We start from the raw sequence: 22,072 nt of genomic DNA, 5'->3' as shown, positions 1-22,072 counted from the left end.
TCAAATAACTTTCAACCTCTATTCCTCCCACATTTTCTCCCATGTTTTTTTCTACTTCATAGACCTACAAAAGTGTGAGAGATCCTATGAGTTGTCTTGGTCACCTCCCACCCAATACTGGATCATCCCCAATAGGTGTTTATCCAGCATTTGCTACAACATTTTCAGATATGAGGAATCCACTGGGTCAGACAGCTGCTTTGTTTTTAGAGCATTCATGTTTTTGCCCTAGGGACTACACATTTAACCCCTCTTTCACATTTATGTTGGAAACACTTACCCACAAATTAAGTCTCCAATTATCTTGCTGCTTCACTTCACCCTATGCTACTGAACATGTCTTTTTGTCTTAAAATGTAATGCTAAGCAGTCAGCACTGTAGGCAAGGATGTTTTAACAGGCATGGGGGCTTCAGCACTACATACAGTAGGCCCTTGGAGTCAATGTGAAACAAGAGTCATAGGCACTTCCACGCCAAAGTAAATTTATTTCACATCAAAACTTCATTTCTGAATAATCATGTGATTGCCAGTTTTCTTTTGTCTCACACTCTTCTTGCTGCTGCTGATCTACTTTAATTTCATTGGGGAACACTTTAAAACAATTACTAGGGATCCCTGGGTGGCGCAGCGGTTTGGCGCCTGCCTTTGGCCCGGGGCGCGATCCTGGAGACCCGGGATCGAGTCCCACGTCGGGCTCCCGGTGCATGGAGCCTGCTTCTCCCTCTGCCTGTGTCTCTGCCTCTCTCTCTCTCTCACTGTGTGCCTATCATGAGTAAAATAAATAAATAAATAAATAAATAAATAAATAAATAAATAAATAAATAAATAAATAAATAAAATAAAAAAATAAATAAAACAATTACTAGTGCTATTTGGGATCTTCAGATCAGAGAGACAGTGTGTTCCATAATATAAAATCAGTATTTTAATACTTTTATATATGCACTACTTCAAGAATCTAGAATATAAGAATACTAAGGAAGATGGGAGAACCCCATATCCCACCAGTACCTTAATACTTAAACGAGGGGTTTCTTATCTAAGATAATAAATGCCAAAAGTTATAGCCAGAAAAAAAGTTTTTTTAATAAGTTCAGGCTGTAGTAATAAATTGACCTTCTCCATGGTTTCAGTATTACAGCCAAATACATTTAAAAATCACAATATTCAGGATCCCTGGGTGGCTCAGCAGTTTAGCGCCTGCCTTCTGCTCAGGGCATGATCCTGGAGTCCTGGGATCGAGTCCCATGTCGGGCTCCCTGCATGGAGCCTGCTTCTCCTTCTGCCTGTGTCTCTGCCTCTCTTTCTCTGTCTCTCATGAATAATAAGTGAAATCTTTAAAAAAAAAAATCACAATATTCTATTAAACTTTAGGACATTGTTGAAATTGACATTATCAAATCTTACATCTCTTCTTCTTAATATGAATATATAGCTTATTCATGAACACTTAAAGTGGAAGGAAAATATTGGCATGGATTAATCAAATCCTTAATCAACTGAATTTTCAAAGTGCATGCTTCTCTCATTTTTACATCAAATGCTAGTTAAGCCTTCCATGTTTAAAAATACTTACTTTAATACTAAGTATTAAGGGAAAACATCAATTATTCCATAACAGAGAAACATGGAAGAGTATTACTCAAAAAAAAAAAAAAAAAAAAAAGGTAATTCTACACTGTTGGAAAAGTATTTTCTCTACCTAACCTGTGGGGATAGCCCGCCCTCATCACAAGCAGAGACACAATCTGGAGTCCTGGTCACACACAAGCCAGAGTTAGCTGCTGAAATTAAAACACAGACTCAGCCATTAACCATAAACTACACAAGGAAACATTTGAGACAGTTTTTATTTAATATACAAAAGCAAAATAAATCAAGCTCTAAGAAGGTAGGACTATTTATGGGCATTTTCTCTGGACAGTGGTACCACACCAATCAGGTTAACTCAGATTTAATAAACCATGAGCAGATGGCTAACTATATGCCATGCTTTCTCTCAGTAGTTTTAGGGTCTACCTAGTAGTCAATCTATTACTTAGGAAATTTTTCTTCTCTAGACTATATGAACGTGGTTAGTGAAGAGATGTGTTTTAGGAAAAGCACTGTACGATAAAATGAACTTCTCCATGTAAAGATGCTCTCTACATCTTTGTGTCCACATGTGCATTAGTAAAATTAACATAGGATGAAATCTTCACTCTGGTCCCACAGGTCAATCACTCTATACAGTTAATACTGCTTCCCAAAACTAAGTTGAACAAGCAGCAGAGTTGTTTACTTCTTTTAGATACTTAGCTTTAGGACTCTTAATTTTAATGAAAGCTATTCAACATATCCAGAAACAGAGCCACAGTTTTTCTCTTGGCATCACTTCTAAAGTATTAGTTCAGAATCTTCTTCTGACCTATAATACTGGTACCAGACTCATTAGCTGCCACTCTGACCATAGGTCAGTGAGTGGTTTGAACAAAAAAAGAGCTTAAATAATTTGAGACTAATAGTAGTTTCCCAAAATTATGAATAGGAGTACTTTTATGAACAATGCTAGACAGGTATATTTTTATCCTTCCCTTGAATAGAGTTGTTTTAAAATATTTTTGCTGTCAAAATTTCTGATTTACAATTATACCGTACAACTGATTATTGAGAGATGCACATTTGTGAGTGCTGAATGATAAATAAATAAGTAAACTAGATAAATACTGTTAAATACAGATCACTATTTAATTGGGTGGGTGTGATATATCACACTATGACGTAGCCACACCTAAAATCAAAGCTCACACCCCTGCAGGGTAGGATACACACCAGCCATTATCTGCACCATGGCAATAATATTCCTTGAATACTATTCATAAACATATAATTGGAAGAAAATATGGCAAGGAAAACATTCTTCTAGCTTTTTTTTTTCTTAAGATTTTATGTATTTATTCATGAGACACACAGAGAGAGGCAGAGATATAGGCAGAGGGAGAAGCAGGCCCCCCACAGTGAGGGTGAGCCTGATGCAAGACTCAATCCCCAGACCCCGGGATCATTGACCTAAGCCAAAGGCAGATGCTCAACCACTGAGCGACCCAGGTTGTCTCAAAGATGGGAAGATATTGTGAGAGCTTCCAGGCACTCAATCTTTTAATTGATCACGTGCCTAGGAGCCACCCACCTACCACTGAGATGGGTGAACCATACTGGCTGGCAATCAGTCAGTCACCTTTGAGTAATGAATCAGCTAAGGACTACATATCTAATTTTTGAAGCATGAGAAGGTGGCTTCCACAAATTGCAGCCAGTAAGCCTTGCAGAATTTTGGAGAATATTCTGGAGTATATTATTAAAAGGAGATCTGTTAAAACTTAGAAAGTAGTGCTTGCTAAGAGACCACAAGGGCTCGTGCAAATACTTCAACAGGAATGCTAAAGTAACAGCCCCAAGAATCCTATCTGGACCTGGCAAGGTCTCACATGATCAAAAGTTACTTGTGAACCAAAAAGAAAAATGAGAAGTAGGTGCTGACATAATTAGCTGGATTAGAAGCTGAATGGTTGCTCAGACTCTGAGCACAAATTTTCAATGCCTAGAAACTGGTCAATAAATAATTTTCTGCATGAAACAACCCAAGAGGCAGATCCCTCAAGGTGTCTGTCGTCCAGACCATAAAATGTAAGGTCTTTAAAGCTTCTCTCATTAGGAAATAGTTTGGCTCTCCTCTCTCTTCTGATTCTACAACCTCTTCTTCAGCACACTTACCCTGTTATACAATCCCAAACAGTGAACAGCTATTTTCCCAAAAGGTGGGGAGGCATTTCTTCACTAGCAGAGAATTCAGCAGCATCTAATTTAAGGAGCTCTTAGAGTAAGAATTCCATAAACTCAACCACAAACTACCTTGATCATTATGTGGAATTTCTATGTATTGGTTTTCTTTCTTTGATCTTTTGTTTAAGAAATTTTGGAGCCACTCACGCTATTTTCAATTGCCTCAACTACGGCACTCCAAATAAAGCACAATTCTTACAAAAACACACAAGCCATAATTTACCTGCCTTACAAGCAGCAGCAAAAAACTCAAATTTAATAGGTCATTTTTCCTTAAAAAACTGCTGTTTCAAAAAGGAAAACAAAATTTAACATTTTAAGGTGCCACCATAATTTTTTGAATTGGTTAAGAAAAATGATGATGCTGTGCCATCAATGTTTATGAACCTTGTCAAGTGACAACAGAGGGTAATGTGCTTAGACACTTAAAACTACGTTTTTTAGATCCAGGGATGGTATTTAAAACAACAAACACACATACACACAATGTCATACTCTACTATTTTTTTAAAAAAAAAAAAACTGACTAATACGTCTTTATTATGGATTAAGCAAGTGTAAGAAATAGCTATTTGTAATCTTTAAAACAATGCACTGAAAATAAGTTAATTTCAGAGTTTTATTGTATTGCACTAAGGAACAGCAGGACGGTTATACAATGTTCTCTCTCATTCAATTTTGAAAATCTAAAGTACTTGCAAATTCTTAAGAATACCTTTACCACCAAATTAGAACAGTAAGTATAATAACCAATTTCTTAATTAAGTGATGTCTTACAAATTAAAACACATTTAAAATAGCTTTAAATGCATTCTTCACAAGTAATTCAGCATATATTTTTTATCTTGTTCACTTATGCTTAAGAATTAAAGCAAGTATATTACTCTGATGGAAATATGGGAAATCTCTCATTCATGCAATATACAGGGATAATATTCAAGTTGAAGGGGAAAAATCCCACTCTTCTTATTTTGTAAATGTGTCCATATATAATCACATACATGATAAATAAGGAAACCCATGAAGTTTCCCACAAGTCAGATATATATTTTCAGTCATCAGAAGCACCTGATATCTACAGCTAATTTATAATTAGATGGCATTTCAATAAACCAAAATGAGCCCTACAAGTTCCTATATATAACAAAAGCTTCCAATGGACTAAGGATAGTCAATAATTAATGCAATCATTCATGGGATTATGGCTGTTCCTTAAGGAGTGCAAGTTCAAACCTGTCAACACCAGAGGTAATCATTTTATATTAATTTATACGTAATTCCATTTAAATTCTTTATCCGAGTATAACATATGAAAACAGTCTTTCCACAAGCAAAAAATGTGGAAACATTTAAAAAATAAGGAGTCATTTTTTAAAGTAACTGATCAGATTCCATAGTCTACTCTTGGAAACAGGATCTTGCTGGATAGAATCCCTTCATTTGGTGGCTTTTTGCATGCACTTACTGGACCAATTCTTCTGTGTGTTGTTCTAAGAGCTCACCAAAACATAGATCATGCTGAAAAGAAGAAAAAGCCTATTAATTCAAACATTCCTAACTATAAAAACTAAAAGCACCAAAAAGTTGAGTCTGCTTTACAAAGCAAACTGGTTTATAGTATCACACCACCACAGAAAATGAAAAGACTAATGACCAGTTCACAATACAATCCTAATTTGCATTTATGGACTTCTGCCTAAGGTAGGACTTGGCTCAGTGCATATGCTGTAGTTGTCCCCTATTTTTTTTCCAATTTTAGCAAGTAGAACAGCACAGCTGAAAGCTTAATAGGGGATCAGAGCTTAGAGAAGCAATCCAAACAGTACACTGCTCTGGAGTTGTCTAATAATAGCAGCAAGCATCTCTGGAGGGCTCACTTCATGCCAGGCCCTCCACTATATCTTTTATGTACATGATCTCGCTGAATCCTCTAAGCAGTCACGGGGGTGAGTACCATGATTATCCCCATTTTACAGATGGAAGAGGAAGAGCCATTAGAGGAAGGCTCTAGGCAACAGCAACAGGGTGGGAAAAGGGCACAAACAAGCAAAATAGAAACAAGCAAAATAGGAAAAAAAAAAAAAAACATTTATTTTCTGGGCAATTCTACCAGAGTGATGTGGGAAAGGCATGGTTAAAAAGCATGGATCTCTAAATAGAAATACAAAGCAAAGAGTTGTGCAAACTCGATAAACAATTTAAACAGAAATAAATGACCTAGTGCCATCATCTCCTGGTGAACATTTTCCCAGAACTGTACATCGCTGATTTTATCATCTATTCAATGATTCATTTCTTTCAACAAGTATTTTAATTATTAGGCTTCATGCCTAACATAAAGCCCAACATGGGACTTGAACTCAGGACGCTGAGACTGAGACGTGAGCTGAGATCAAGAGTCAGACATTTGATCGACTGAGCCACCCAGGTGGCCCTTAACTAATATGTCTTAAGTGCCTACTATATGCCAGCACTGTTCCAGATATTTGTTAAAGAAATTTTTTAAAATGAAAATTAACAGGAAATGAAAATGACCCCTGGCATTTCACTTTTCAGAACTTATTCACTATTTTTGTTTCATAAATGAGCATCTGTAAATGCACTAAAGGATACTCATTTTCACAATTACAACCTCTAGAAGCATAAACATACCTTTTTCATAAAGTTCAGCCTAGCATATTATTTTTCATAATGGAAACTTGTATGATATAAAGAGAAATAAGAATATAAACCTACCATCTAATACTTAGCAAGCTTTCTAACAAAAAGGAGAGGAGAACAGAAAGAAGCTTAATGATTACAATTCCATCTTATATAGCCAATTTTCTTCATATTTGGAAAATCAGGTGGAATGTCATCTCTGGTTGAATATGTCAATAAAAAATGAGAAAGTGTATTTATGTAGCTTAAAGAAATGTAATTCCACACTTGCAAGTGTCCTTTTCTTGTTTTAATGAGCAGCCATCTTATTCCATATACAGGACACTTAGGGCAGTGGTTCTCAACCAGGGCTGGTTTTTGCCCTGCAGGGGGCATTTGGCACTGTCCAGACACATTTTAGGTTTTGATGACTGGGGTAGAGGAGGTGCTACTGGCGTCTAGTGGGAAGAGGCAAGGGACACTGCTAAATATCCTACAATGCTCAGGAGAGCCCCAATAACAAAAATTTATCCAGCCTAAAATGTTAACAGTCTTGATGTTGAGAAGCCCTGATCTAGAGGAATGATACGAGTCCATCACGGTATAAAGGAAGAAGAATCGATAATTACACCATCAAATAGGATAGATCTGTTTCTTTCATTCATCTAATTCAGATCAAGTAAGCCAGAAAATAAAGGGCAGAGCATACAGTTTGTAAAGAATGATAAGAAATTAAATATCACCTCAAGATAGACAGTGAAGCCAAGCAAATGGTTTTTTGCAAATTCACACTTTTTTGCAATCCTCTCAATGCCATCACTTTGCCATGGAAAATGAGGACTGTCCTTCACTGACGGACTGTGTCCAAAAATTTAGGAAGCAGCCCCTGACCACACTTTCTGTCTCCGACTGAACAGCAGTTGGCTGCCTGTGACAAGTACCAGTCTATTCATATTTAATGTGAGTGCGTTTGCTGATGTGCACTGTGCCATTACCAGCCACCACCATTCAAGACACTGAGTTCTTCAAGTGGATTTTAAAGTACTATATTAAGACCATAATGCCTGCAAACTTTTTTGAAAGCAAAGTGAAATCATATATTCATTTCATTTTTTAAACTTACCCGTATAGGTAGTAAAAAAATGCTAGAAGATAAAAAGCTAATTTGCACCAGCCTTCTTTCTGACAATACGCTAAAATGTCTGCATTCATGATGGTTGTAGGGTCATAGAGTCCTGGTCCACTCATCACTGGTCTACTCATATACCTGCAATAAACACAGTTTATGAGGCACCCCAAAAAAGGGAAGACAACCTTTCAGATGAGAAGGAGGGTTTTCCTTCTCAAGTAACATTTGTTGCCATGAGAGGTAGTCTACATAGGGAAGCTTACTTGTAGTTCCAGGGTGGAGTTCTTTCCTCTTATCATCTTAATTTTAAAACAAGAGCCCCTATATGAGAACAGGACAGTTAAACAAGTCCTATCTGGTCTCTTCAACAATTTCATAAACACAAGGAAAAGGAAAATAACCGTAAAAAGGAACTAAGATTTTCTTCCTTTTAACTTTTTCTTTGAATATAATCTTAGGTTTACAGAAATGGTGTGAAAACACTTCACCAAGATATTCCAAATGCTCACATTAACCACACAGCTTCACCCTTCTCTTTTTTTGTTTTAGCTCCAAATATGCACACATTTTTTATAGAATAATTTCAGACTTAATTACAGATATGATACCGCTTTACACCTAAACACATCTTAAGTATATTTCCTAAAATCAAGAGCAATGAGATTTAACACACCTATTTAAAAAAGAAAAACCTCTAACTCTATTATATAGATCAGATATAACATACATAACTCAAGTTATAAAATATGAATATATTTTATAAACAACCAAATTTAAAATTACAAAGTAAACATGGAGAAAGAAGTTAGACACACTATATATTTTGACTTATATCAAGTTCAAAGATGGGCAAAACTAATCCAGTTGACAGAGTTCACTGCTCTCCTTGGGAGGTGGCAGGGTAACTGACAAGGATGGGGCTTCAGACTTTTGCACATTATTGTATGTAAATTAAACCTCACTTTTTGAAAAACACCTTTAAAGAGTAACAAAGTAAACGCCATAAAAGATATTAAACAATTATTTGTTCACCTACTTGATTTTATTAAAATAAATGCCAACTAATCTTCAGTTTTCATTTAGAGGACTAGCACATAAGATAACCGTATCAGGGGATCCCTGGGTGGCACAGCGGTTTAGCGCCTGCCTTTGGCCCAGGGCACGATCCTGGAGACCCGGGATCGAATCCCACGTCAGGCTCCCGGTGCATGGAGCCTGCTTCTCCCTCTGCCTGTGTCTCTGCCTCTCTCTCTCTCACTGTGTGCCTATCATAAATAAATAAAAATTTATAAAAAAAAAAAAAAAAAAAAAAAAAAAAAAAAAAGATAACCGTATCAACCACAGTATAATTAAAATATAATTAGGAAAAGTATTAGAAATATATCTAAATATTACCTCCAAATATGATACGCCAAGAGGGGCATATTGAGACCCAGTGTAAGCCACTCTGCTGCACAAAGAAACATGACACAGAAGAAAGCATGGATGAGGTACTCGGGAAGTACAAGCTGGAAGAAAAATACAAGCCAATTATCAAAATGCCTTGGCATTAAGTCAAATGGTAATTTGGAAAGCAGGTGGCAACCAAGTTTCCATAATGAAAAAAATCACTGTTTTCTTAGAATCAGGCATGAAGGATGCTGCTGAGCTCTGTTTCCATATTGAACTTTTTACCGAAAGTAGAATTCAAAGCAAAGTGACCAGATGATAAAGCTTGCACTAAAAGATTAAATAGAACTTCAAATTTAAGACTCAAATTCTTACAATAACAGGTTAAATTATACAAAGTTACCACCCAGGTGGTTCCGTTTTTTGCTGATCACTTGGAATACTTTTTCTTTCCACCGTTCAACAATGATAAAAATACAAAAATGAGGTATCTGATCACATGCAACATGATATTAAAAAATCCACAAAAACAAAACTCCCCTTTAGGATATTTTACCCGTCAGTGTTTCAAAGCTTTTAACAGAAACCAGGAATGCTACATAAAACAATACTTAGCAAATCACATCGCATTACCACAAAAGTAATTTTTCAATGGAAAGCCAAAAGCCAATAATCTCAGCACAGTCAGGGGGGAAGAAACACTAATATACACAGATGCAAACGATGTGCATTCTGCAATGTAGGAGGGAAAAGACTGAGTTCTGAACCATAAAATTGGAATTGTCCCGGTTCCTGAGCTCCAATGCTTACATGGCCTTCCTGTTTCTTTCAGCTTGCTTTCTAATCAACTACTACAGACACAGCAGACCAGGAGGTCAGAACTCAAAAACAAAATGATTTTTTTTATTGCAGGTAGTATAAATGAGAAAAATTAATTCAAGCAAAACGCATTTTATAAAATGACCAAGAGTTCATACTTTATTTTTAATTAACTTTCTGATCCTAAAGATTTCAGCCTAATGACTCTGTTAAATAAAAGTCCCAAACCTTTCATTGCAAGTTTCAGCCAAATAACTTCCTACAAGTCACAGATGCAAAGCCAGTTTCTCAAATGTCTGCATCATATCAAAGTAAACTTACATGAATCCTCAACATCATCAGATCTTTCCTGAGAGGAAACCATTGTTGTAGGAATAATAACAATTGTACTATATATTCAAGCCCACTTTCTAATACTCCCAAATCACTTTTTCCACCTCAAAACTGTAAAGCAAAGTTTTTAAATGAATAATATTTTGAATGAAATCCCAGTAAAGGGCAGCCCCGGTGGCTCAGCGGTTTAGCACCGCCTTCAACCCAGGGCACAATCCTGGAGACCTAGGATCGAGTCCCACCTCAGGCTCCCTGCATGGAGCCTGCTTCTCCCTCTGCCTGCGTCTCTGCCTCTCTCTCTCTCTCTCTCTCTCTCTCTCTCTCTGTGTTTCTCATAAATAAATAAATAAAATTAAAAAAGAAAAAGAAATCCCAGTAAAACCAACTAATCTACATCACTAACCAGATATTTTCTACAAACTTAAACAATATAATAAATAACAAAAGATAAACTCTGCAAATGTGTATGAACCTGTAGATAACAGGAACCATTAAACCACCATTTAATTAAGATCAAAATTAAACATCTGCAAGAAAACAAGAAAATGTCCACATGAAATCTTTGAAACATAAAGACTGCAACCAGGACAAACCAAGAAAAATATACATTGTACTAGGAGTTCCACTAAAACGGTTTATCATTACTAGTATAAATTACAGAATTTTTTACAATATATAATGTCTGTTTTAGCTCTCTAAAGCCAAGTGATATCTAACAAAACAAATCATTATCCAGCTTTTCATCCTATACTTCCAGAGTAAGATATGGGAGATAATGATTTTGAAAGCACAATCTTGACTGCTCTTAAACAATACACTTTTTAGTAAGAGTGAAAATACAGATAATCTGCCACTCTTCCAGTTCTAATATGAAACACATGCCACACTCCCTTCTCCTCAGAAAAGTCCAGAATCCTTTAATTGTGCATCTCATAAAAACAAGTCCACTCCGGGATCCCTGGGTGGCGCAGCGGTTTGGCGCCTGCCTTTGGCCCAGGGCGCGATCCTGGAGACCCAGGATCGAATCCCACATCGGGCTCCCGGTGCATGGAGCCTGCTTCTCCCTCTGCCTGTGTCTGTCTCTCTCTCTCTCTCTCTCTCTCTCTCTCTCTCTCTCTGTGACTATCATAAAAAAAAATAAAAAAATAAAAAAAAAACAAGTCCACTCCAATCGTTCTTTAATGGTGAAATTTCCTCATAAGTGGCACAAAAATTATTCCATTTAGGAACAAATGTTTACAAAAAACTAGTATCCAAAAAAATTCCTCATGCAAATATGGCTGAAATGATACTTAACATGCAAATCGTAGTATTCTCTAGTTAAGGTTCACATTTAAAAAATAATATTTGTCTTCCCCCATACTTTGGCAGAATTGTCAAAACAAACTTTAAATAGGGAAAACTGTCAGATGCACTGCTAGTAAGCCAATTTTCGGCACCCTATCCAAATGCAACTTGTGTTGATATAAAAACTTCCTCCCAATCTACACAGCATTAGGATGTCGAAGCACATGTCTTTTTTAAGTGAGAATTTCCTTCCATGAAGAAGAGTCAGAAATCACACATTATATGTAAAAATGAAATTAGTCCCTCTTAAGTTAATGGTAAATTAGGGAACTACCAAAGCTTGAGCATAAAAATCCAGTTGTCTGGGTTCAAATGCTGGTTCTACCTTAGCTGTGTGACCTTGTTGGTAAAGTGCTTCAACCTCGCTAAGCCTCAGCCTATCCTATCCTCCTACTCATGAGAATAACAACATACCTACCCTTAAGTAAGTCACCAGCACTGAATGACAAAGCCCAAGAAAAGATGCTTAGCACAGAGCCTGGTGCCCAGGAAACCCTCATTTGATTTCAGCTCTTATCATCCTCATCATCATTTGGTTATTTGAAGTAATGAAAAGCCAAAGAGAATACTATTAATGAACTGTCAAAAAAAGAAATTTCGATTTCTTCATCTCTTGGTAACAGTTTCAATGGTAGGTTATGATATTTTACAATCAACATTATTACTTTCCAATGAGAAAGCAAATTCATCACCTATTTTGTTTCTTAAGAGCAGAGAAACAGCTAGTAAGTTAATACTTTTAATTGTACCTACATCAAGAATTACTAGCAGTTTTTTAAAGACAAACTAGAAATTTATCCCATCACTCATTTTTATGAAGGAAACAATGAGAAAGTAGCAAACTAACTTTATAGACCCATAAAATCCCTCTTGTATGCTAGTGCCTTATAGTTTTACACAGTTAAAGTCTATACAAGTTCTCATCTTGAGTAATTTTTTTAAGATGATTTATTGTATTCTATTTCTTGGAGACATATCCACTGCTTTCTTACAAACAGCCTTTCAGCTTCTAGCCAATTAGGCAAAATTAAACCTACAGGCTAAAGGAGAATCCTCCTAAATGAATAAACTGAATGAAGTAAAAAATATATATATAAACCAGGGATCCCTGGATGGCTCAGTGGTTTAGTGCCTGCCTTTGGCCCAGGGCCTGGTCCTGGAGTCCCAGGATCGAGTCCCACATCAGGCTCCCGGCATGGAGCCTGCTTCTCCCTATGCCTGTGTCTCTGCCTCTCTCTCTCTCTCTCTCTCTCTCTCTCTCTCTCTCTCTCTCTGTGTGTCTCATGAATAAATAAAATCTTTAGAAAAAAATAAAAAATAAACCCCTAAGCACAATGGAGCCACATTATAACAATCCATCAGAGCTCAGAACTTAGTGTAAGTCTATTTTAGAAATTTAGAGTGGATATATATTAGAAAAAAACGTAGACTTCTGTATAGAAATTGTTATCCACAAAATCCTGGCAGCATGAATCCAAAGGGCGGCACTAATGCAAGACTCCAGAGCCGAAGGAAAGATTTATCCACCTAAAAGGTTCTGAATAAACATCAGCTGAAAGGGTGAATAATTAATTCTAGAATAGACATAGCCAAAGATTAAAGTAGACATGGTACTGAAGACTACACTTCCAGACTACCTCCAAATAAATCACAGCAGAAGAATCATCTCACCATCTATTAAAGTCATTTTATGTTAACCAACTTTCAAACACTGCATCAAATAATGTAATATAGAAGTGCCTATGGCTATAACATTTTTAAAAAATGCATAAGCATTTAACAGCTTTCCCTACTTGACTGGGCCAGCAAGCAAACATTTGCATAAAATATGAAATTTCATGAAATCATAAACCTCAACAGGCATATGAACAAGCACACCGAACAGAACATTTTACAAATACAAATGCCCTAACCCTCCCCATGAAATGAATGTAGCATTAAAACATTAAACTAAAAAGCAGTACACACCTTTAATGCAATTTTGACTCTTTTAATCTTTTTGACCTTTTCAACTGTCTTTGGCCGACAATGTAAAAAGCAGATTGGAAGAATGTTAGTATGACAGCTGACAAGATCACCAACAGATTAATAATAGTCAGAATAGTCGAGCAGGAAAAAGAATATTTTTGTAAATTCTGCCTACTTCAAAAAGTACAAATATATTATGCTACTGAGAATATTGGCCATTTTCAAATTATATTAAATTAAAAGCAAAAACAGTTTAAAAATCTAAAGAAAAATCCTATATTATAACTTACAGGATTCAGGGTATTACACTGGTCTATAGGATTCTTGTAATCAGTCTTCAGTTCATCAAATGCAATAATCTAAAATAAAATTAAAATAGTTAGGACCTTTAATAAAAAGCAGCAACAAATGATAATTGAATGAAGTTAATAAAACAAAAGCAAAAGTATACCAAGACTATATGTACCAATTCACAGTAAATTCACTATGTACTGATAAAGACCTAGAATCAGATTTAAAGAAGTGAAAACATGTTTAGACTAATAGCATTTAAATGACCTGGTATCACTGTGATAAATGTCTTCAATTTTCAATTTTTCAAAGCCTCTGTACAAGTTATTTTCTCTTCTTGAAATGATCTTTTCCCTCACCCATAACTATTGATCAAAACTCTTTTTTTTTTTAGAGATTTTTTTTAATTTTATTTATTTATTCATAGAGACAGAGAGAGAGAGAGAGAGAGAGAGAGAGAGAGAGAGAGAGGCGCAGAGACACAGGCAGAGGCAGAAGCAGGCTCCAAGCAGGGAGCCCGACGTGGGACTGGATCCAGGGTCTCCAGGATCACGCCCTGGGCTGCAGGCGGCGCTAAACCGCTGCACCACTGGGGCTGCCCTTGATCAAAACTCTTCATCCTGTTCATCCTGGGATCCCTGGGTGGCGCAGCGGTTTGGCGCCTGCCTTTGGCCCAGGGCGCGATCCTGGAGACCCGGGATCGAATCCCACATCAGGCTCCCGGTGCATGGAGCCTGCTTCTCCCTCTGCCTGTGTCTCTGCCTCTCTCTCTCTCTCTCTCTCTCTCTCTCTCTCTCTGTGACTATCATAAATAAGTAAATAAAAATTTAAAAAAAAAAAAAAAACCTTCAAAACTCATCCTAAAAACCCTCTTGCTACGTCAACCCCTCTCCGTAGGTTTTCCTGACTCCCTTGGGCAGAAATAATTTCATGTGTCTAATATCCACATAACACAGAGCTTTACAGTGCTACCAGTATGGTATTTCTCACACTGCAGTATTTGTGTACACGTCCGTGTACCCCTCGGGGTGAGGCATTTTTAATCATTTGGGCGTGCCCTGCCCCCGTCACGGAATTCAGTGAGACACCAGAGATGGACTCATATGCTTCAGTTTGTTCCCACTGTTCTCAAACGCATATATTTCAAAGTCCTGCTTCAATTTGGAAATACAAGAAATGGCCTCAGAATAGGGAAACACAAAATGATTATTAAACTTCATGGCCAGGACCGCCAAATATGGTAGTGCAGTATCTGCTGAGGTGGAAGCTCAAAGCCAGCCCATGCTCCTGCGGCCAAGCATCCTGGTTTAGCTCTACACCAGGCTCTGCCCGGAGGGGCTGTGGAGGGAGGGATTTTACTAATTCTTCTACCCCAAGAGGAATCTTGTTCTAATGCACCTAAAGGCATCATATAGCAAGAGTAGCCCTGTTCAAGGCCATGATAAAAGTGATCAGTCTAACTTTTGTGTCCTCTGCATATTCCTATCACTTGCGGATGTTTTCACTAGGTCACCAAACTAAAGACTGAGGAAGGGTAACCCAGGTAAGACCAACTTCTAAGGGTGTAAGGAGTCAGTTATAAATGTGATAAGGGGAGAAAGATCTTATCCACTTATGAAATATATGGCAAAAATGTTTCTGACTACACTCTGGAGAGATGTGGCTGTTAACATTTAGGGTCACTTAACACACAACTTCTAAGTTCAAAATGTACTAAAAATCAAAATAAGGGCATCACACCACTCTGTGTTATCAGGTCCGATGTTAAAATAAGAAGCTAAAGGCACCAAGTTTATGGGGGAGCTATTTTAGTTGCTGTCACTAGTCATCCAGGGGACAGAGAATCCAATCTGCCTTTCCTCTGGTGGGTTAGGAATAGTATCTTTGTATGTGAGGCAGTGTTACTCAATATTACCAGTAATCAGTAGAGTTCTATATTTCTAGCTTTTACTATGCTGGTTTATTTCCCTAGTTAAAATTCTTCGCTTCATGAGGCACTTGGGTGGTTCAGTGTTTGAGCATCTGCCTTCAGCTCAGGTCATGATCCTGAGGTCCTGGGACAGAGTCCTGCATCAGACTCCCCATGGGAGCCTTCTCCCTCTGCCTATGTCTCTGTGTACTAATGAACAAATAAAATCTTAAAAAAAAAATTTTTTTTCACTTCATAAAAAGACAGTGGTCTTTTTTTCTTTAATTCTAAAATTTTATAAAATTCACCAAACTGACTAAATAAAAATTCTAACTAAAATAGGAATGGAAGGGCAGCCCAGGTGGCTCAGCGGTTTAGCACCACCTTCAGCCCAGGGCGTGATCCTAGAGACCCAGGGTCAAGTCCCACCCACATCGGCCTCCCTGCATGGAGCCTGCTTCTCCCTCTGCTTGTGTCGCTGCTTCTCTCTCTGTCTCTCTCATGAATAAAGAAATAAAAATCTTTTAAAAAAATAAAATAAAATAAAAATAAAATAGGAATGTTAGAAAAATAAACATTAAGATGTTAACTCCATGACAGCAAAGGTTTTTTCTGTGTTCACTGCTACGTCTCCGGGCCTGGCACATAAACTTCTTAAGTGTTCAATCAATATTTATTGATGAAAAGGGGAGGAGGGGACTAGCTTAAAACAATACAGAACTAAAAAAAAAAAAAAAAAAAAAAACAGAACTCACCAAAAGGCATTTATTTGCCTTTGCTAATGAAACCTAACACATATAAATGTTAAGAATATAAACGTACAACTAGAAGATACTAATTTCTGATTACTTATGGACATTATTAGTCAAATACCTAACATTTGCTGTGATAAATCCCCAATGCACCTCAGTAATAAAGTCCAAAATAAGGACTGTCATTGCAAATAAAATTACCTGCCTATAACAAGATCCAATTTAACAGCAGAGTATAAAACTTATGTAAAACTAACTTCTGACCAGCATCTTCTTCAGGGGATTTCAGGGATCTTTGAACGAGTGTGTTAATGCATGAGCTTCTGTTTGAGTGCTATAAGCTGGAGTTTTCAAAACTCTTCTGAAAAGATTCTTAACCTACTGGTTTTCACATTTTTTATGACTATGCATTTAGACAAAGATGTTCACAAAACGTCCCACGGAAGTGCAGAAACAAAATCGATATATCCCTAAAGATATCAAACTATACAATCCAGGGTAACTTCAAATTTGATGCATGTCTTTAGGGAATGCCTTCTCTTCAGGCAATTCTATGCTCCCACCTCTATCCTCCAGAGCATCAATCACATGAATTAGGACTCAACTGACAGATGTAACCACCAGCACAAAAAAGATCCTCCAAACGATTAATGCAAACAAGATTCTTTGAATTTCTACTTGAAATTTCCAAAGAAGCTTTCTGGTACTTAAACTACCTGAAGGTTATGTTGACAGAAAAATTGATAGAAAGTTGATAGAAAAATTAAAATTATATATTTTAGAATTGTCAATTTGTTTCCAAAGGATACATAATCCTCTGAATTACAAAGAAATCCCTACAGATAAAAGCTCTCCACTAATCTGTGGAATACAAATTAATTTTTTTAATTCCATAATAGGACTTAAAATTTACCTACTTTACCCAGATACATATTCATTTCAACGCTGAAACTAAATTACTCGTTGTTTTTTAAATGCAGTTCAGATTTTCCTTAAGCCAAACAACCTGGTTCAAAATGTAAACAAGGCCATCACAGCTCGCTCAGAATGTTCATCATCTCAAAAAACAAAGCATACCCATCAAGCAGGAAATGACTTAAATCCACATCCACAAATGGAAGGGAGCCACACATTTCAACTTCCACCAGAGGCTTACTAAAGTGGAGCTGGTTTGCATCCCAAATTATCTTTGTTATTCTTCCACCAAAGAGCATAAACTGCTCTGAATGTATTGGTTCCTACTGAAAAGCATTTGAGGGAGCAGTTACTGAACAGCCTACCTAAGCATTTCCCACTATACAGCAATTAGGTTCTAAATTAATTATGAACATAACCACACTCTCTATCAAAAGAGAATAATCTGTGGTATCATTCTACTTCTTTTTTTTCATTCTACTTTTGAGATTGTTTTTTTTTTAAGATTTTTAATTTATTTATTCATGAGAAACACACAGAGAGAGGGCGAGAGTCAAAGACACAGGCAAAGGGAGAAGCAGACTCTACGCAGGGAGCCTGACGTGGGACTCGATCCCCGGACCCCAGGATCATGCCCCGGGCTGAAGGTGGCACTAAACCACTGAGCCACCCGGGCTGCCCTGAGATTTTTTTTTTTTTTATCCCAGACACTGCTACCATTTAAATCACTCTGCCACTCTACGTACATTAAGAAATCCTTGCTATCTGCATGATGAAACCGGACTTAAAATTTACATGAATGAACATGTCCAATCATTCAACTGAGGACTAATATGGCAGAAGGCACTAAAAGAACAGGAGGAGGGCAGAAGTAAATATAAGATATATTTTTAATAAATGCTGATTTCCAGAAGGCTGGTTCTAATTTTGTGCTAGAGAAACAAGAATCCTTAAAAAATCTGTCGTAGAGGGACATCTGAGTGGCTCAGTAGCTCCTGAGTGCCCTGGCCTTCGGTTCAGGGCGTGATCCCGTGACCCCGGGGTCCTGGGATGGAGTGCCTGCATCAGGCTCCCCGCAAGGAGCCCGCTTCTCCCTCTGCCTGTCTCTGCCTGTGTGTCTTTCCTGAGTAAATAAATATATATATTTTTTTAATCTAGTATAGAACTGTCACGAGGAGCTTACTTGTTCCTTACAGGAACCAGTGAGGATGTGCTTCTATCTTGCAGCAAGATGTGAGTAAAAGGCGAGAAAAAGAAAAAAAAAGAAAAAAAAAAAAAACTTCCCTAGAGAAGTTTAAGATTTGTGACCATTTTCAAAATCAAATTGAAACTACCTCTAGTAAATCCAGCTACCCTGAATACAGATGGCTGGGAAGAGTGTCTCTTGAGAAACTCCAGCAGTCAAACACTGCTTTGGGGGGAAAGTTCGGAGATGCGGTCAACAAAGTGATCAATCTGCGTCAAAGTTCACAAGGAAACAGAATGGGGGTGGGGGGGGTGGGGAGGGGGAGGCATTCTACTCGAGCAGCACCCAACAAGTGCTGAAAACGGAGTTGGAAATTCATCTAAAGTAGGCTATATATACTATCTCATTTGGGCCAGACTCCGGGGGAAACTCGGAAAGAAAAGACCATGTGATCAAATACTAGCAATCCGGCAAACTTCACTCCCGTAAGCGCGCAGCGCGCCCCGGTGCGCCCTTGACATCTTCGCGGGGGCCCGGGGTCGCGCCGGCGAAGCGCTGCCCCGCACGGCCCCGCGGGGCCCCGCAGCACCGCGGGCGCCCCACCCATCCAGGCCGGAGCAGCGGCGCGCGCGGCCTGCGCGGGGACGCGGCGGGAGCATGCCCCGGGCCACCGCAGCCCGGCCCCGCAGGCGGAGCGCGCACAGAGCCGCGGCGGCGCGGCCTGCCCCGCTGCGGCCCCATCCCCCGGCGCCGCCCCGGCCGCCGCCCCGGGGCAGGAAGAGGCTGCGCCGCCTCCTCGCCCTCCTTCCCGCGGCCCCGGCTACTCACGTGCCAGATGGCGAAGAAGATGAGCGCGGCGGTGAGCAGCAGCGCCAGCATGTAGCAGAAGGCCGCGAACGTGAACGCCATGGCCGGGAGAGAGGAGCAGGGAGCGGCACCGCTGCCAGCGGAGAAAGGCGGCGCAGGGCCCTCTGGGTAAAACCATTCACTTCCCCCGGCCGCAGCCACGACCGCCGCCGCCGCCACCGCCGCCGCGGCGCCCGCCCCCCCCGCCGCGCGCCTGCGTACTAGCGCGAGGCGCGCCGGCGCCCTCTGATGGCGGAAGCGTGCGGTGCATCTACGTCGTCCGCGCCGCTGATTGATTTTCCTTTCCTTCCCTGGTTTATTCTTTGAACAAATGTTTATTGAAGGAGCGCCTACGAGGTTTCAGGCACTGTGCTTCTCCTTTGAGATGCGAAGAGGAGAAGCGTAGTCCGGGCGCCGAAAGAACTTAGTAGAGTGCCGGAAACGAACGCCTAAATAAACCATGACGGTATTAGAGCCCTGTTTAACGGAAGTCTGCGGCGGGTGATGAAAGGTCAGAGAAGGGCATCCCTCCCGTGGAGCAGCGTTCAGAGCTAGAGCCCCGGGGTTTCCTAAGCGGAGGCTCCCGTGATGAGAAGTCCAGGCAAAGAGAAGAGAGAACCAGCACTCCAAAGAGAGGGTTCAGCTTGACAAAAGGCACAGAGATGAAAAAGAAAAAGAAAACCTCAGTGTCTCAGGAGAAACCACCGGCAATTCTAAATTAGTGGAACTCAGGGCAAAACAGTGTTGAGAGTTAGGAAGGGCTTAGCAAGGGCTCAGATCACAGAGGGCCTCATAAGCCTGGTTTTGTTCTTGCCCTGGTTGTGACCCACAAAATTGACTCACCACCTGCTAACATGATCGCTGCTGATGGGAGTGGAAATCACTGAAGGCTTTTAAGCACAAGAAGGATATCTTTGGGGGACGCCCGGGTGGCTCAGTGGTTTGGCACCTGCCTTCACCCCAGGGCGGGATCCTGGAGACCCTGGATCGAGTCCCACGTCCGGCTCCCTGCATGGAGCCTGCTGCTCCCTCTGCCCGTGTCTCTGCCTCCCTCTCTCTCTCTGTCTCTCATGAATGAATAAATAAATAAAATATTTTTAAAAAAAGAAGAAGGATATATTTGGATTTGCGTTCCAGATCATTCACACTAGCCAATTGTATAGAGACATGTTTAGAAGCAGTCTGTCCAGTGCTGTCCAGCAAAACTTGGGGCAAGACTGGAAATTGTCTTTCTCTGCACTGTTTCATGAAATATGGCTATTGAGCACTTGCAATGTGGCTAGTATGACTACAGAATTGAACTTTAAATTTTACTTATTTTAATTAAAATGTAAGTAGCCACATGTAGCTAGTGGCTACTGTCTTAAATGGTACAGGTCTATACAACCAAGATTATATGGCACCTTTGTGCAAATCCCAAAGGTATTCTCTCCAGATAAACAGAGGTCCACACTAGGGCACAGGAATGCAGGCTGTGTGTGCTGTGTACAAACTGCCCAACTGTGCACCATGATCCTGATTAGAGGAGTGTGAGACCAGCACTAAGGAGCCCACAGCCTCCAAGAAGAAGTTACTGTGGCTCCGACTAAGGTAGTGGAAGCCAGGAGAGAAAGGAATGAACAGATTTGGAGGTATTTGAGAGATAAGCCCAGCAGGACTTGATTGATTGGGTGCAGGGGTGAGAGAAAGGAAGCCTCAGTGAAAATGTTTGGTACCACAGGCCACAGAAGCTTGGCAAAATACAACAGTAGACAATATTTGTTCAAGAGAATTCATAATCTAGTGAGGGGTAGATGTCGTTTCCTGGTTTCAGGGAAAATGTTTGGCAACAAGCCATTCTCCAGATTCACTTGAAATGTACCTTTCCTTTGCTTGGTAACTATGTCCAGCACCTTACTACACAAAATGGAACTGTATCCCAAGAACCCATCCTTGGTTCTAGAGGGGTGTCCCACATTTCACCTGACAAGGTAGAGAGACTTGGCAAGAGAAATTTTGCCTGCCCCAACCCCCATAACTGTTGTTACATAAAACCCAAGCCCCTCTACTTCATTCAAGGGTAGCATTTTAAGATATTTCAACAAGGGTTTATTGAACACCCATTCTATGTCATGTAGAATGCCAATTCACTCAGAAGCTGGGGCAATATGAAGCCCTTTCACATTTTACCAGAACACACAGGTAAATTGTAAACCTTCATTGTCTAGTACAGGAACCATTTAATCACGTGTGACTATTTAAACTTAAATTGTATGAAATTAAATAAAACTAAAAATTCAGTTCCTCAGCTATGCTGGTCATATTTCAAGTGCTCGATAGCCTCATGCAGCTGGTGGAGACTGTATTGGACAATGAAGATACAGACTATTTCCACCATTGTAGAAAGTGCTGTTCGCACTGCTTTAGACAATATTACACAGCTATAATCAGTCAGAGAATACACCCATTTTAATGAGGACAAAGAGCTAATTAGATTGACCAACTAGACAAGGCAGTTGGTGAGGAAGATAATGGGTTTACTTGATGTTTTGGAGAAGCATTACAAGTGGTGAGTAATCAATACTATCCTCATTCGATCAATTCTCAGTATTCTTTGGAAGTTGCATTACCCTTATACCTCATGGAAGTAATTTTGAAGTACATACTGAATTAAGTCCCTGCTTCTACCTGTATACATGGCTGCGGATGTATGATATTGCAAAGAAATATTAATCTTACATACGT

At 39.3% G+C, this 22,072-nt stretch overlaps 1 protein-coding gene across 1 annotated transcript; it reads right to left on the bottom strand.

Annotated features, from left to right (window-relative positions):
• Positions 1 to 4,425: 4,425 nt before the first annotated feature.
• CNIH1 (cornichon family AMPA receptor auxiliary protein 1) lies at positions 4,426 to 19,519 on the bottom strand. Its single transcript, XM_055304461.1, has 5 exons — positions 19,331 to 19,519; positions 13,740 to 13,808; positions 8,989 to 9,101; positions 7,588 to 7,731; positions 4,426 to 5,342 (listed from the first exon to the last, which is right to left on the bottom strand). Exons 1-5 carry the CDS (start codon positions 19,409 to 19,411, stop codon positions 5,315 to 5,317), a joined length of 435 nt encoding a protein of 144 aa, XP_055160436.1. The 5' UTR covers positions 19,412 to 19,519; the 3' UTR covers positions 4,426 to 5,314.
• Positions 19,520 to 22,072: the final 2,553 nt, after the last annotated feature.

This window comes from Nyctereutes procyonoides, unplaced genomic scaffold (assembly GCF_905146905.1).
Source record: "Nyctereutes procyonoides isolate TBG_1078 unplaced genomic scaffold, NYPRO_anot_genome, whole genome shotgun sequence".
Taxonomy (NCBI): Eukaryota; Metazoa; Chordata; class Mammalia; order Carnivora; family Canidae; genus Nyctereutes; species Nyctereutes procyonoides.
The sequence above is the reverse complement of the archived record's forward strand: the minus strand, read 5'-3'. Positions and strand labels throughout refer to the sequence as shown.